At 36.6% G+C, this 15,807-nt stretch overlaps 2 protein-coding genes across 4 annotated transcripts; both read right to left on the reverse strand.

Annotated features, from left to right (window-relative positions):
- Positions 1–4,229: 4,229 nt before the first annotated feature.
- Positions 4,230–6,261, reverse strand: LOC110778223 (CRIB domain-containing protein RIC4). Its single transcript, XM_021982794.2, has 3 exons — positions 5,120–6,261; positions 4,840–4,968; positions 4,230–4,705 (listed from the first exon to the last, which is right to left on the reverse strand). Exons 1-3 carry the CDS (start codon positions 5,241–5,243, stop codon positions 4,476–4,478), a joined length of 483 nt encoding a protein of 160 aa, XP_021838486.1. The 5' UTR covers positions 5,244–6,261; the 3' UTR covers positions 4,230–4,475.
- A 767-nt stretch (positions 6,262–7,028) lies between these two features.
- On the reverse strand, positions 7,029–13,284 carry LOC110778222 (leucine-rich repeat receptor protein kinase MSP1). 3 transcript variants are annotated; one of them, XM_056835052.1, is made up of 3 exons: positions 12,790–13,251; positions 11,868–11,954; positions 7,029–11,079 (listed from the first exon to the last, which is right to left on the reverse strand). In XM_056835052.1, exon 3 carries the CDS (start codon positions 11,059–11,061, stop codon positions 7,243–7,245), a length of 3,819 nt encoding a protein of 1,272 aa, XP_056691030.1. In that variant the 5' UTR covers positions 11,062–11,079; positions 11,868–11,954; positions 12,790–13,251; the 3' UTR covers positions 7,029–7,242. The 3 variants fall into 3 exon arrangements, with proteins under 3 accessions (XP_056691030.1, XP_056691031.1, XP_021838485.2); XM_056835053.1 differs by lacking the exon at positions 11,868–11,954 and having other exon boundaries at positions 12,790–13,284; XM_021982793.2 differs by lacking the exons at positions 11,868–11,954; positions 12,790–13,251 and adding an exon at positions 11,385–11,529.
- Positions 13,285–15,807: the final 2,523 nt, after the last annotated feature.

Below are 15,807 nucleotides of genomic sequence, written 5' to 3' on the forward strand. Positions count from 1 at the left end.
GAACTTGGTGTAGTTCCTAGCATTGAAAATGGCATTGAGTTGTATTGTGACAACAATGGTGCCATTTCCCAGTCCAAGGAACCCAGATCGCACCAAAAATCCAAACATGTGCTCAGGAGATTCCATCTTATTCGAGAGATCGTTGAAAGAGGGGATGTGAAAGTAAGCAAGGTTCATACTGAGGATAACGTAGCTGATCCTCTGACTAAACCGCTTGCTCAACCTAAGCATGAGAGTCATACTAGGTCTATGGGGCTTAGGCATATGGGAGAATGGCTTTAGTTTGTTTACTTTATGTTTACAATTGTAAAGACATTTATTATGCTTTGAATGTTTATCAATAAAAGTTCATTCTTATTTAATTGTTTGGTTTAGTATTAAATAAAATGTCCAAATAACTTGTGTTTTCAAATAGGATTATCGAAAACGTTTTGATAATGGAACCCTATAAAGTGAACTGAAATCACAACTTATTAAGTCCCTAGTCTAAATCACTAAATTGGACATAAGTGATTTATGTGAAGACTAGCATGTAATTAATTGATAGTGCAGTTCCATGGGCTATGGAGACATAGGGATGTCTAATTGATTATATGGATGTATACTTGATGCATTGTGACTTGACCTAACTAGATTCTAAAAGTAGAATCAAACTTCTATATTTAGTGGATTCCTTAGACATGAGTATGTCTTAATAACCACGAGACAATTAGTTTAACTTTGACGCTGTTAAACGCCGCGCCGTAAAAGGAGGTTATAAAGGCAGTGATCAGGTGGGCTAAGAATTGAGTGGGAGTTATGGTCATACAAGAGTGAATAAGTCCTCCTATTTGATAGGAATGGTGTCTGGGCCTCTTGATGAGCGAGAACTGAAAATTGCATGGCCATGCGGAATGGGATTAAAAGTTAATCTTTATTTGAACAGTTCGAACTCGGCGATCAAGAAACTAGAATTTGAGAATAGCAGTGTGTTATCAAATTTTGGCATTAAGAGACTTAAGGAATTTAGCATTGCGTTCTTGTCTTCGGACAAGTGGGAGATTGAAGGAATTATGTCCTTAGACATTTCCGGCAATTACTAAATATAAATAGGAATTAATTATGAAGATAATAAGTTAATTATTTTAGTAATCATATTTGCTTGCTAGAGAATAAATGTGATTAGCAGGACAATATTGATTGGACCTACAACTAAAATATATTAATCCTATAAGGTCACACATATAAGCATTAATTGGAATGGGCCCAAAAGGCCCGATGGCAACCGGTCTGTTAAGGGAAGAATGTTGGGATTTGGTTTTGTGTTAACCTAAAACTCTCACATTATAATAGTTATAATGTCAGGGATTTAGAAATCACGTTCATTCAATATCTGATAAAAGGAAAACACAAAAACCCTAATTCTAATTCTCTAAACGCCGTACATCCCAAACAAAGCAAGAGACAGATTATGATCGTTCTCTTCCGTACTAGCATACGTGGGATTCAATTCGTGCTTGTGGACTGAGTAGAGGAGCAACAAGTGGGGCTCTAAGATCTTCGAAGCTTGCATACGAACGGGAGAACACGCTTCAAAGGTGATTATTCTTTCGACTTAATCTGATCTATACTATTGTTATGCATGAGATCCTGTGATAGATGTTAGGAAATTGTTTCCTGAAATTCCGCTTTATGCATCTATATGTTCCTACACGAAGGTGGTCGGAATTTGGTGGTGGCCAGAATCTCGTGGTGGTCGGAGTTGGTGGTGGCAATAGGAAGCTCCCGTTATAACATGCGGCTATACTAAGGCCCTGTTCTGTTCACCTTAAGTTCAGGAAAAATAAGGGTTAGTCAAATATGATTTACTCTCTCTGTCCCAAAATTATCTTCATGTTTGACCAATTTTACGGTTTTTAAGAAAAATATTTGGAGTGGATAAATCTAATGATTGGATTGTACTTGTGTTGGAATAAGCAAAATGGTCCCCTCTTCTTTTGCACATAGATCCTAATCAAAATAGTTTAACCAATAAGAATACAATAATATTTATTCTCAACCAATCAAAATATTCAGGTTTAAAGCACACAGATTCAACACAAATAGGGGTAATATGAGGTCATTTTTTCCATTAAATGGTCCCCTCCTCTTTTTCTGATTTTTGTGTTATTAATTAGTTTTCCTTTTTTTTTTTTTTTTTTTTTTTTAATTTTAGTGGTCCCAAACCGCAAATATTAGGTGCACTTGGTTGCGTGGGTTAAAACTAGGTCGTTTTGATATTTTTTGCCAAAAAATAAATAAATTAATTAAAATCACATAACTAACTTCCCCAAAATTTTTATTTGCATTTAAATCTTTAACAATTTACATTGTTTTATTTGTGGTTTTATTCATACTCTATATTTCTCGTATATGTATTAAATTAATATGGAGTAGAAATACAATACATGTGTAAAGGCATATAAAAAAAAAATCGTAAAACAAAAATACATTGAAGGTGTAAAAGTACATGATAGGACAAAAAAAATACATTTAACCAAAAGCACATAACTAAGACCAAAAACGCATTACTATACATCTTACTTCACATAAAAGTACATATTTACAACTACAAGCACATAACTATGACCAAAAAAACATTACTTCATATAAAAGTACATATTTACAACTACAAGCACATAACTAGGAAGAAAAGCACATGTTCAATTGGAAAAGGAAATCAACACAAAATAGGACAAATTCTAATTACTGGTTGATAAACACTATGTCTGCCATTGATTAAGATGCACGTCTTCTTGGGTGTAAACAAAACCCATGAAATTCCATTTAATAATAGATAAAATTATCAAAAACTGTCAAAATAAATGATATTAACAGTGGTCTGAGCCCTCCTCTCCCTCTCTCAAACCCTAGCCTCCATTAGTGAATTCTCTCAAACCCTAGCCTCCATTAGTGAATTTTGAAGGGGCTTCCATCGATTTTATCGGTGGAAAGCCCTAATCTTTTTATTTTGTTTGTTCTTTTTCTAATTTTGTTTGAGTTTTAGGGTTTTAATAATACTTCCTCCTTGTGCGAGGAATTGTTCTCCCTCGAAAGATAGGGTTTTTCTTCTCCTTTTAGGGAGAATTTTCTTAGGTTAGAGGATCCTAAATTTCTGGTGTACGAGGGAGAATATTATTTAATTTCGCAGGAGAAATTGATTCAGCGATGAAGATTTGTGCGGTGTCGCAGCAGATGTCGGTTCTACATCTACAATCAATTGAATCAGATTTAATTCAATATCAAAATTACAACAGATCAAAAGACCCCCTCGTTGAAGGTTGTATCAAACAACGATGTGTTAGAGGGTATACAAGATGTTCGATGCGCGATGATCGTAGTTTTGCAGAAAACGAGTTTTATTTGATTCGATTTGTTATGTATTTGATAGATTCAGATTTCTTTTGTAGATGTCGTATGACTTTTTATTAATGAATTAATTTTATTTCAAAAAAAAAAAATTACACATGAAAAGAACATCAATACACACTTACTTGAATAAATGAAGATTAACACATACGAAATTTACGAATTTGAGCAACTGTGTCGCCTAATTTGCGATTTTTGGAGATGAATATGTTCTTTATTTTGGTTTTCCCCTTTTGACGATATCAACGAGGATTCTAATTGATTCTCTAAATCTTTTTCCTTTTCTATTGACTTTTTATTTGGCATTTTTTTTTAAATTAAAAATTCTATCCTAATATAACGGCCAAAAGATACCAAAATATCCGGAAAGTATTTTTGTGTTATTAATTTATTTATTTTTGGTAAAAAACTATCAAAACGACGTAGTTTTGAACCGGTTGCGTGTAGAGCTACACGCAACCGGGTGTACCTTCTACTAATTGGTCCCAAACAAGGGTAAAGTGAAAAGTTATTACATCTATAATTAGAAACAGGAAGATAATTTTAGGACGCTCGTTTAGGAAAGCAGGAAGATAATTTTGGGACGGAGGGAGTATAACTAAAATAAGTTTTGATAAGTTAATTTAAGTTGAGTTAACTTCAGAAAAAATAAGTGGAAATCAGGTGAATAGAACTCAGCCTAACTACTAAACCCTCATTTAATGATATTTTCGTAATACTAATTTATTTATGAACGCAACCTTTATTTATTTATGAAAATGGAATTTGATTGGAAAAATTATCCCAATCAATGAGATTAATTTGGAAGCCTTCAAGTTCCAGCAAGAATTCACAATTAAAGATGCCATGAATGCAGTATGACTGTAGGAGCCACACAAAATCATCATAATTTCTGAGAGGGTATTGGGTTACATGAATAAGGAAGCACAAAGATTGATAAGTTCCGAATCCGAGTATTACATACAATGATACAATCTCGAGCTAAATTAGTTGGAATTCACACTAATTAACCAAATTGAGAAATGATTTTTTTTCCCTTTAATTTAAAAGAAAAGAAGATTTCCATAAGAAATTAAGAATGACTGATATCAAACAGGTTTGTTTCCAGCAGCTTGCTCTGCCATTGCAGCCTCAAATTGTTTCAAAGAGATTGATGGGAACGAGATGATCTCTGAAGGGGTCAAATTCTCCCAGCCTTTCGCGGCATTAGAAATTGTCGTAGAACCGTCCCATCCAATGTGTGTTAGATGCTTCACGTCTGTTGGATACCCTATTTCCAGTTCTTTCTCTTCTTTGTCATCCATCTCTTCCTTGTACACTAACCATCACAGACATCAATAATTCAATATCATAACAACAACAAAAATTGTTTCAGTGTTTGCCAACCCGTTAGCTAGTTTACAGATTAACGAAAGCAAATGTTGTTCTTGAATTTCTGTCTGTGAAACTCACCGAAGAACATAGAAACGGATTTGAGACTTCGGATTAATCTTCGAATTCCTTGGGATAACTTAGATTTCGGAAGCTTGAAGCTACGAGAGTTCTTGGTGATGGCAGAATCCTTTATCCTGCCTTGTCTACCTTAGAGAACATGTAAAAGCATAAACCCAGTCAACATAAATTCTGAATTGTTAAAATGAGCACAATTATCTGATAACATCAGCATAACCAACCATATAAATAAATAAATAAATAAAACATGAAACCATGGGTGAGGGAGTAGAGGTCATACTGGTTAGAGTTGCATCATTAGTAGGGCTCGGGGAGCCAACAGCAACGCTTGAACGAGAAGAACAACCCAAGGAAAAAGGAAGAATTATCCATCTTTCACTTCGTTCCTTCATGTCTTTACTCATTAATAACTTGGTAGTACAAAGTACTGACTACCGATTAAGGTGATGCAAAAAAGCAAATCTCACTTAAGAAAGCTGTAATATGTAATCTGAAATTCTAGGTGGCTGAAAGATGATGCTAATAGTTTCCTGTTTAGCCTTAATTAACAAGGTAGAATAATAAACCATGCAACGTGTGAATATGTAAAGTATAATCTGAGTTTGGTGCAGAGATGAAAGCAGAGAGAAGAAACATCATGGAGTAGTTATATTAGTTGGTGGAACTGTGCTACTCAACCTAATTGTTGATTGCAAGTCCTTATTTTTAGCTATTTTGTCGTTTAAGTGAAAATGAACCCACTAAATCAATCAATTAATTAACCACAACCTTTTATCTTTTTAGTTGACCAAGCCACCAATTCCATATATACATCAGGATACTAGGATATATTTTCATTCACAGAACATTAACAAGAGGGAAATCGGGTCATCTTGATCAATTACATAATGACATATGGATAATCAAAGGACTTATAAGAAAAAGTCATTTTACTCTATATACACAAGAATACAAGATGGAGTCGTTGTCATTTTACTCTATATACACAAGAATTAAAGTGTTAGGTTATGCAATTGGTCGGGATTCTGGATCTTGAAAGTAGGTCCACTAATATCTAACAAGGTGGGGTTGGGAGGAGGGGGTTGTAGCAAGTAAAGTCAATTGCAAGTAAAGTTCCTACTTCCTGGATTCAAGATTCAGACAAACACTCAAGTGTATTGTATGTCTTTGTTTCTAAGAAGTGGAGATGGTGGCCAAAACTTCTGTGCTAAAGAAGGCAGAACAGGGGATTGGAGACTTTCTATGTTTGATAAATTAATCTTTACATCAGCAGCATAGCCAAGTTTTCAACAAATAGCACAGCAGCAATCCAAATTTCCTGCTTTCTGTATTATATCATTATATATGTGAGATGCCTCAAGCTCTAAACTACAAGTAAAACCCTCAATACTCATCAAGAAGTAACTGATAAGCTTGTTATTGGTTTGAATTTCTTACCTTTTTCTGGTATTCATCCTGAAAGCGCATTTCTCGTTGCAATACTGCTTTTTTTTTTCTCAGTAGATTGCTCGTTGCAGAATTACCACATCGACATCAGTAGAGTAAGCATTTACCAAACCGCACTCTCTACAGACACCCTGCCCTGCGAGTCTGCAATTTCCCCAGTTATTGCACTCCTTCAGGTATCACTTGATCTTTCAAAACTGCAGGCTCAAGACCTCATTCATTGAACATTTTCTTGAATCTGAACACAACTCAGATATTTGCAAGAATGAAGCTTTTGAACCAGGTAGATGAGAGGCATCCACAACCATCCACGATATCCACAACAAGGCTTCTTTAAGTGTCATCCCAAGTCATGTAGGGATCAATGTTTGTGCAGGTACAGGGACCACTTTGACGGAACGCCTTCAGACTGAGAGTTCACAGGCACAAATAGTAATATCCGTTGCAAACTCCGAGTTGCGACTGCAATTAATGGTCAATCTCCAGTGGCTTATAAGTCAGTAAACATCAGGCTGGCTATTTTGCCTCTTTCCCCACTTCACTGGCATAAAGAAGTGATCCATATGCACTGTCTCACAAGCAAAAAGTTCTCTGATCACATCAACAAGTGCAGCTAATTCTAAAGATGGTAAGTATACTTCAACTTTCAGCTGCAGTTTTCAAGTACACATCACTATATCAGTATGTAACAACTGTCAGAAAAAAAAGCGAAATACTTTAAAAAGGCAGTATAAAACAGACAATGAGACAAATCTTCTTATCAGGACCTTCAAGAGAAACTGAAGTCTGAGAAATATCATTAATTGGTCATGATTCGGGAATAGGGGCAAGATCTATTTCAAATTCAATGCCCCAATAATTTTTTGATTCCTATCATTTATATACATATCCTACTTGCTAGTAAACTATGCTTCCGCTTACAGAACCCAACTTACACAACAGCTGGGAACTTATTGTTTAACTCTCAATTTTAATCTCCTTCAACAGCCTGACAACTTCAAGCATAGTAGGTCTCTTTGCAGGATTATCATTGGTGCACACTCGAGCAATGTTGAGGACCTGCAACATCTGACGCCTCCACCTTGCAATAGATGGAACATATGAATCAAGCACCTCATCTTCTCTCTCAGTGGCCACCATCACCCGAACCCAACCCACCAAATTACCACCTTCTTTATCAGCTTGTCCAGTTGGTGCCCTACCAGTCACCAACTCCAGCATCACCACCCCGAAGCTGTAAATGTCACCTTTTGTTGTCGCAACCATAGACTGCCCATACTCGGGAGGTATATACCCAAATGTGCCAGCAAGAATGGTGCTGACATGACTCTCATACGCACTGATTATTCTTGCCAGTCCAAAGTCCGAGACTTTGGGCTCAAAGTTGTGGTCCAGTAGTATGTTGCTGGATTTGATGTCTCTGTGAATGATGTGAGGTACAAACCCATGATGCAGAAAGGCAATACCACGGGCAGTCCCCAAACATATCTTAAAACGGGTGGGCCAATTGAGGGCTTCCACTGCATCAACTCGGTTCCTCAACCACACATCAAGGCTCCCGTTCTCCATGTATTCATACACTAAAAACCTTTCCTCGGCATAAACACAATACCCAAATAATGGAACCAGGTTTTCGTGTTGAACCTTTCCGATAGTCTCCAACTCAGCTAGAAATTCTCGATCACCATGAAAATGTCCTCCATTAAGTCGCTTGACAGCTATTGTTCGCCCCTCCGGCAGGGATGCCTTATAAACTGTACCAAATCCACCATCACCAATTATAAATGTCTTGCTGAAGTTGTCAGTGGCTGATAAAATATCTGCGGGGCTCAAGCGGGTGAGAGAATGCTCAAATGTAGCAATGTTAATGCTTAACGGCTCCTTTGACTTTTTACACATGAGCTCATCAGACCTCTCAGCTGTACTTACAAGCTCACATTTTCTACATTCACGAAGGGCTGCTTTGTGCTTCAGTACCAAATGTCTACCCACACAGATGACTAGAACAATAAGGACGGCTAAGACCCCAATTATAGCACCCCAAACAGGGGCTTGTGTAATAGTTCGTGGAGGGGCAGAGGCTAAACACGGTCCTTTATGCTCAATACAGGAAGCAGGCACAAATCCCAGGAATCTATTGGCAGAGAGATTGATGAAGGAGAGGTCTTGAATGTCACAGATATTACATGGTACGTAGTTTTCAAAACTGTTACCTGAAAGATCTAGGTATGTCAAGGCAGCAAGGTTTGATATCGAGGGTGGAAGGCTTCCTGTCAAAGAATTGCTGTGCAGGTCTAGAGAGGAGAGGGTGGTTAAGTTCGAAAGAGAGTCACAAAGGGGGCCGAAAAAATTGTTATTGCTAGCATTTAGATGAACAAGATAACTGGTAGATTCAAAGTGGCAAGGAATGGTTCCTGTAAGGGAATTTGCACTGATATCAATGAAGCTCAGGCTTTCAATACTGAAAACAGATGGTGGCAGAGAACCGCTGAGAAAGTTCCATGACATATCTAGCTCAGTTAAGCTAGGCATTAATGAGGCCAAGTTATCCGGAATATTACCAGTCAGTTCATTGTGTGAAAGGATGAGGCCCTGAAGTTTGTTCGACGTGAAAAGTTTGGGTATGGCTGGACCAGTTAAATAATTGGAGGACAAATTCAGTAAGCTCAAATAGGAAAGATTGGATAATTCAGAAGGGATGCTGCCATTCAGCTCGTTGTTGTGTAATAACAGCTCCCTAATTATAGAGCATCGGCCAATTGATGCAGGAATTGGACCCACAAATTTGTTGTAGGAGAGATCAAGCAGGCCATAATGCTGAGTGAACTCGGTATCTGGCATGGGACCCTCTTGGAATCCGGAGCATATCTCTTCAGGAATGAGACCAGAGAAGTTATTATGGGCTAACACCAAGTTATCCAGCAATTTTAATCTTGTAATAGACTTTGGAATAGAACCTGTAAGACTGTTTGAACCAAGATCCAATGATACAAGACCAGTGCAGTTGAAAAGTTCCACAGGGATCTCTCCAGTTAACTGGTTCCCACGCAGAGAGAGGTTGGTCAGATTCCTCAATCTTCCAATCGAAGCTGGGATGGTCCCTTCAAAGAGATTATTACCTAATTCCAGTCTCTGCAATGTTTGAACCTTAGCAAGAGCTGGAGGAATCTTTCCGGAAAGAAAATTATTGTTTAGAGTTATTCCTGTGAGAGATTTCGACTCCCATAGCTGATCAGGAATCTTTCCTTCAAATCTATTCTTTGACAATGCAAGGGTGATGAGAGGGAGATTACCCAAGTAATCAGGTAACTCTCCAGAAAGATTGTTCATCGACAATGTCAAACCAGTTATACCGCTACAATTTCTGAAGGTATCCCCAATGCTTCCAGTGAAGTTATTATTTGACAATGACAACTTATTTAGTGACTTCGCATTGCATATTTCTGAAGACAACTCACCAGAAAGCATGTTGGAGTCCAAGTCAAGTTGCCTTAGATTCGGCAGATTGAGTGGTGGAATAGACCCTGTGAAGAGGTTCTCGGCCATCAGAATGGACTCAACTTCCTTCCAGTTGGAAATCCAACTAGGGATCATCCCTGACAAGTGATTGGAATCAAGAATCAAAGTTTGAATTGATTCCATCCCAGCAAGACCATCCGGCAAAGGACCAGAAAAAGAGTTAAGAGAAAGGTCCAAGGTAATCAGCCTCTTGCAGTTACCCAGCTGTCCAGGGATGCTCCCACTCAACCCTGCATTTGCAGCGAGAAGGAAACTTAAGCTGGTCATTTTTCCAACGCTTGCTGGCAATTCTCCCACAAAAAAGTTCCGTCCTATGTTCATGAAACCCAAGTTAGATAGCTCAGTCAATTCTTCAGGTATGGCACCTGTAAGTCTGCAGTTCTGGACAACAAGCTCCTGAAGTAACCTGAGATTTCCAATAGATGAAGGTATTACTCCACTGATGCTGTTGTCCATCAGATTTAGTGAAGTCAGATTCCCCAATTCCCCAATATCTTCCGGTATGGATCCAGTTATGGAATTCACTGAGAGATCCATCTTTTTAAGGCCTGTTAACTTTCCTAATCCAGAGAAGATAGGACCGCTAAATCTGTTGCGACTAGCATCAAAATACAGCAGGCTAGCCAGATCACTCATACTTGAAGGGAGGGAACCAGAGAAACTGTTCCCACTAAGATCAAGTGATTCCAACTTGGAAAGATTTCCAAGTTCAGGCGGAAGATTGCCAAAGAAGAAATTTTCAGGAACTGAAAGCTCGATAAGGTCAGTTAGAAGGCCAATCGTCGAAGGCAAGTGACCTGATAGGCTGTTACCATCAAGTACAAGTTGCCTGAGCTTTTTCAGGTTGGACACTGTTGGAGGAAGGGTTCCAGATAACCCATTGCCACTCAGGTCCAGAATCATGAGTTCCTCAAGACTCCAGATATTTTCAGGAATAACGCCATTGAGCCCACACTGACTGAGATTGAGGTACTTCAGATGTTTCAGGTCCCCTATCCTACTAAGAAAAGGAAGGTTTAGCGGTGAAGATCCACAAGGTAGATTAAGCCCTAAAACTTCCGAGCCTTCACATATCACACCTGTCCAGTTACACACAGGTGACTCCAGGGAAAACCAGCTCGAAAACATTTCTTTTCTCTGAATTAGATTGTTCCTTAGAGAAGAGACAATCTCGAGATCATTAAGAGCACTGGCTGCACATAGCATACTCAGCACTAAACAAACTAGACTTGGAACCGTCATTCGATACAAGCTCATGACTCCAAACCAGCATCCCTACACATGCAAAAAATCATCATATTAGACCCTATAAAGCTAGATGTTGCGAAAACAAGTACATGTACAAATTTAAGGTAATTCAACAGCACACTGTATCTCTTTCTACACCCTTAGCACTTTGGCAAAATATCAAAATGATATGACCATTAATTAATGGATTATCTCTCTCAAAAGAACCTCTGATGAATTTACAACAATTTCTCAACTCCCATTCTCACCCATCCTTTTACCCAACTTGCTATTATTATACGTATATCATCATCAACTATACAACAGGCATTTAGTAGTTTAATTTTACCCACCTTTATTACAGATTAGGAGCCACAAAGCCCATAAAACTTTCAACAGAAAGGATCCAAGAAAAGGTACAAACATGAAAACAACAAAACTGCAAAAAAGTTCAAGATAATTAACAAAGAAAAATGTTATAAAAAAAATGATTTTTCACTTCTCCAAAATTCATGATAAAAGTTCCAAAAAATCTATTTGGACCCCCACATCTCATATTCTCTCACCTTAACCCCATCACGGATTTACGGGTACCCCCACCTCCTTTTCACAAAAACACACCCCACTTTTAGTACTTCTAAAACCCTAATTGTAAGGATTGGTTCCTAAAAATGAAATGCTAGAAACCCAAACGTGATGCCAAATGTGGTCCCAGATTACCACAAAAAAACCCTAATTCTGATCTTCTTTCTTAACAGTTCAATCACTCCATCCCCAGCTAAAGATTTGAAAATATTTCAAAAAAAGTTAAATAAAAAAGGGGAGGAGAGAGAAACCTTGGTTCATTCATCAAGCTCAAACTGTAAATGTACTGTAGGTTGTTATTAATCAAACTACTTCCATTGATTTCTAGTACCACAATTCTGCACAATTCAACCACTTTACTAGATTATTACTACAATTCTAGTACAAAATTTCCAGCAACAAGCAACCTAATTAAATAAGATAATAAATTCACAAACCAAAAAAAATCTGTTGTACCATATTTTTTTATGCAAAAAATTAAGACACGGAAAAGATTTTCTGCATTTTTCTTGCAAAGCAATTTAATAATCCAAAAAAGTAGCACACGCAACCATCCAACCCATAAATTAGTACCTTTATTATTAGCTTGAACCAATAAAAAATTCTTAAAACTGTTGAATCTAACAAAAGCATTATTAAACGTGGCTCTACCTCCTCCGGCCTACAAAATTAATTACACCAATCCATCCGTGATTCTATGGTGAATTTTCTAAACTATCTTCATTTAAATACTTATAATTGTCGATTATGTAAGCGCATATCACATTCGGACCTTGACAAATTAATTACAGCGATCCATCAGTGATTTTGTGATAAATTTTCTAAACTAACTTCATTTGAATACTTATAATTGTCGATTATGTAAGAGCATATCAAGTCCAGACTAATTAATTACACTAATCGATCCGTAATTTTGTCGTGAATTTTGAAACCGACTCTATTTTAATGCTTATATATTTATTTGTTATCAAAATCCGCTAACAAAAAACACACAAAAGTGACATAACAACATTTATCCCTACTAGAAAATGACAAATTCAACGAATTAAACTTCCAACAGCCATTGAAAACGACAAACTCTAAACAAAATCATCAACATTATATAACGACTTCCGAAAATCAAAACTCATGCCCAAAAATTCCAAAAAATAAAATAAAAGAGAAAATGCAAACCTGAGCGAAATTCTCCGACGAAGAAGAACCGAAAAAGAGGAGAGAGAATGCGTTAGTTCCGTCCGTATAGTGCAAGCTTAATCAACTTTCTCTCACTAAAACGAATCTTTGAATTTTTATCTCTTTCTCTCACTAAAACAGAAAATGTGGAAGATGAAGTAGATGATGATGATGATGATTGCCGTTTGTTTCTTCTGCAATTTACTCCAACTTATCATTGAATTTTTATGTAGTGAGAGTAGGAGGATGAGGGGACGGGATGAACGTCGTCGTTTTGGGGAGGAGGGGCCCACAATAGGGCTGGGGTTTAGCGTGGTGCAGAATGCGTGAGCTCACTCTGGAGTCTAGAGTGTAGACTGGAGAAGAGGAGAGAGAAAGGGAGGGAGGAGAGAGAGACGGTTACGTCCAAATAATCTTCTGTCTGCAGTGAACAGAGCATCTTCAATTTTTTGACTCAATCTTTTTCATTCCTTTTTTTCCAGAAAAATATGATGTTGGTTGATATTTTTACTCCATCATTTTTTTTTATAATACGGAGTACAGAGTAATTCTATTTGGGCTAAGTAATTCGAGAAAGCTTAGACTATATTAGGGTTATGTTTGGAAAAACTAACTGAAAGTCCGAAATTGAAAAGATTATAACGGGTTTTAATTAAGGTGTTTGACAAATCGCTCCATTTATGGAAGGTGACTTAAAATTTCAGCACCTTATCATTTAAGACGCCTGAAATGATGTGTCAAACATAGCATACCTATAGTCCTTAAAACCTATACTAACATTAAAATACTATTTTGCTGTGTTTTCTGCAATTGTTGCATTTTCGTTTGGTACCAAACAAAATACTTTGGTAAAAGCAAGATGGTGGCATTTTGTCATTTGGTATCAAACAACACAGTTTGGTACTCACAAGTCAAAAATAAATGTTTTTTTTGTGTGTGTCTCAAACTCAATTTATTACATGAAGTTACCATTTAGCCCTTAGTGTAGGATTTAAAGACTTTAAACCTCTAAGTAATTATGTTAATATCGATCACATAATACGGAGTAGGTAATAGATCGAATATAGACCTATGTAGTATATATGTTGTACGAAAAACGAAATACTCCTACTCCCGGCTCCGTACGTATGTTTTTAGGAGTTACATGCTGACCGACATAATAGTTAAGGAAAATCAGTTAATTTTAATGATGCAAGTGATGGATTTGTTTATTATTTGTTATAAATATTTGATAGTGATGAGTAATTTATTGAGAGAAAATATGACATGAGTTTGTGAGGGCCATGAGAGAGATATATAAATAATAAATAATGGGAGAGTGGAGACCTTGGGTGTAATATTTAATTAATATATAAGTTACCAAAAATGAAAATGTAACTTTGAAAAAATACGACCGAAAATGATATATGTATCTCCTTAAAATACGAAAGAGTACATTTTTACTCTCCAATTAGAGAAGAATATTGTAAAATTATTCTATTGATTTCTCATTTTTAGAAAGAAATCATATTTTGTTGATACTTTTACTACTTCGGGATCTATCTTTGAACATTTTCTGTATAAATAATTATGTAATTTTAATTATACTAGTTGTTGGATCGTGCGCTAACGCGCACGGTCCCCCAAGATATAAAAACCACTAATTAAAATGATTTTCCCTTCATGTAAATATTTGTTAGATGTATATAATAGAGGATGGGAAACATAGGTAGTTACACAATATAGTATCCCCCAAAGCTATATAAAGTAATCGACCAAAAATAATGCAAATCACAACCGTAATACTTGATGTAAATACTTGTAAACACATTAAAAAGACCATGAAAAGTATGTAGGCACTTGCATAATATAGGTTCCATAGTGTTTGCATAATATAGATTCCATAACGTTTCCTAATACATAGGTGATCCAAAAGGTGCTTGAGACACCATTGCAACGCATTGCTTTTGGAGAGAGCCAGTTCGGCCAACTTTGACCAAACAGGTTTGGTATGGATCCTCTCCTTTGCTGCCTTGATTTCTTTTTCATCATGCTGTAAAGGATACAAATATAAATGCGTTGCAGGTATGAACCAAGAGTAGAAAGGTAGGCTGCAAAACTGAGATAGATCGGATGCTACCAGGCGATTTACCAATGAACAAAGAGACCATCAATGTTCACTTCATGAATACATTTCAACACTATAGAAGCAATAAACATAGCCCAGTATCAATATTCAAGCGATTTCATTTTCCATGACAACTGACAACCTATTAAATATTCATCATGTGTAGGCTCGTAGCATCATTTTGTTTATCTAGTGATCAAGCAAAACAATCCAAGCAACAATCTAACAATTCATGCTTTTCAGATTGTAGCATATCAACAGATAGTAGCAGTCAACACTTGGTTAGTTGAAGTTATTTTTTTTCAGATACTACTACTGTATTTTTTTGGTTAGTAATCGGGTTCTGTTAATTCCAAAATACAGCAGATTTCATAATATGATACTCATAGACTCCAAATAATTCATCTTTCTACTAAGTACTAACATAATAGAATACAGGTTAATAAATCGAAAGAAATTGTTAGGTATATAACTGTATATGATTATGATCAATGCTAAAGAAAACTGAATTTTAGCATGATAATGAGCTGCATGTTTGATCAAGTTAAGGTTCACATATCGATAAAAAGTCAGTATTGTCAGGCTGTCAGCTAACTAACGCAACAAATACAAATAACGAATACAAATGTGAACAAATCGGTTTATTAAAACAACCATGATGCGAGTGTTATATTTCAATAGGAAAGAGGTCCATACAGTATACTTTAGGTACAAAAATATCAACTGATACAGTGGCGTTGGCAATCTATCTTGACCGGGTTTAATCACATATGCACAGGAAGAGAAAAGTGGTAAAATGCAAAGAACATATGGTATGTTTGATACGGAATAGATGTTCAACAAGTATCCTGAATAGCTTCTCAGAGTTCAAAGTAAACATGGTGACTGAAAGTGTGCCAGTGCCGGCTGTT

Source organism: Spinacia oleracea, chromosome 1, assembly GCF_020520425.1.
Source record: "Spinacia oleracea cultivar Varoflay chromosome 1, BTI_SOV_V1, whole genome shotgun sequence".
NCBI lineage: Eukaryota > Viridiplantae > Streptophyta > Magnoliopsida > Caryophyllales > Amaranthaceae > Spinacia > Spinacia oleracea.

Coding starts and splice junctions, on each gene's coding strand:
- LOC110778222 (XM_056835053.1), bottom strand. CDS start 11,061: ATGAGCTTGTATCGAATGACGGTTCCAAGTCTAGTTTGTTTAGTGCTG.
- LOC110778223 (XM_021982794.2), bottom strand. CDS start 5,243: ATGAGTAAAGACATGAAGGAACGAAGTGAAAGATGGATAATTCTTCCT. Junction 4,969..5,119: donor TAATGATGCAACTCTAACCA/GTATGACCTCTA, acceptor ATGTTCTCTAAG/GTAGACAAGGCAGGATAAAG. Junction 4,706..4,839: donor ATCCGTTTCTATGTTCTTCG/GTGAGTTTCACA, acceptor TGTGATGGTTAG/TGTACAAGGAAGAGATGGAT.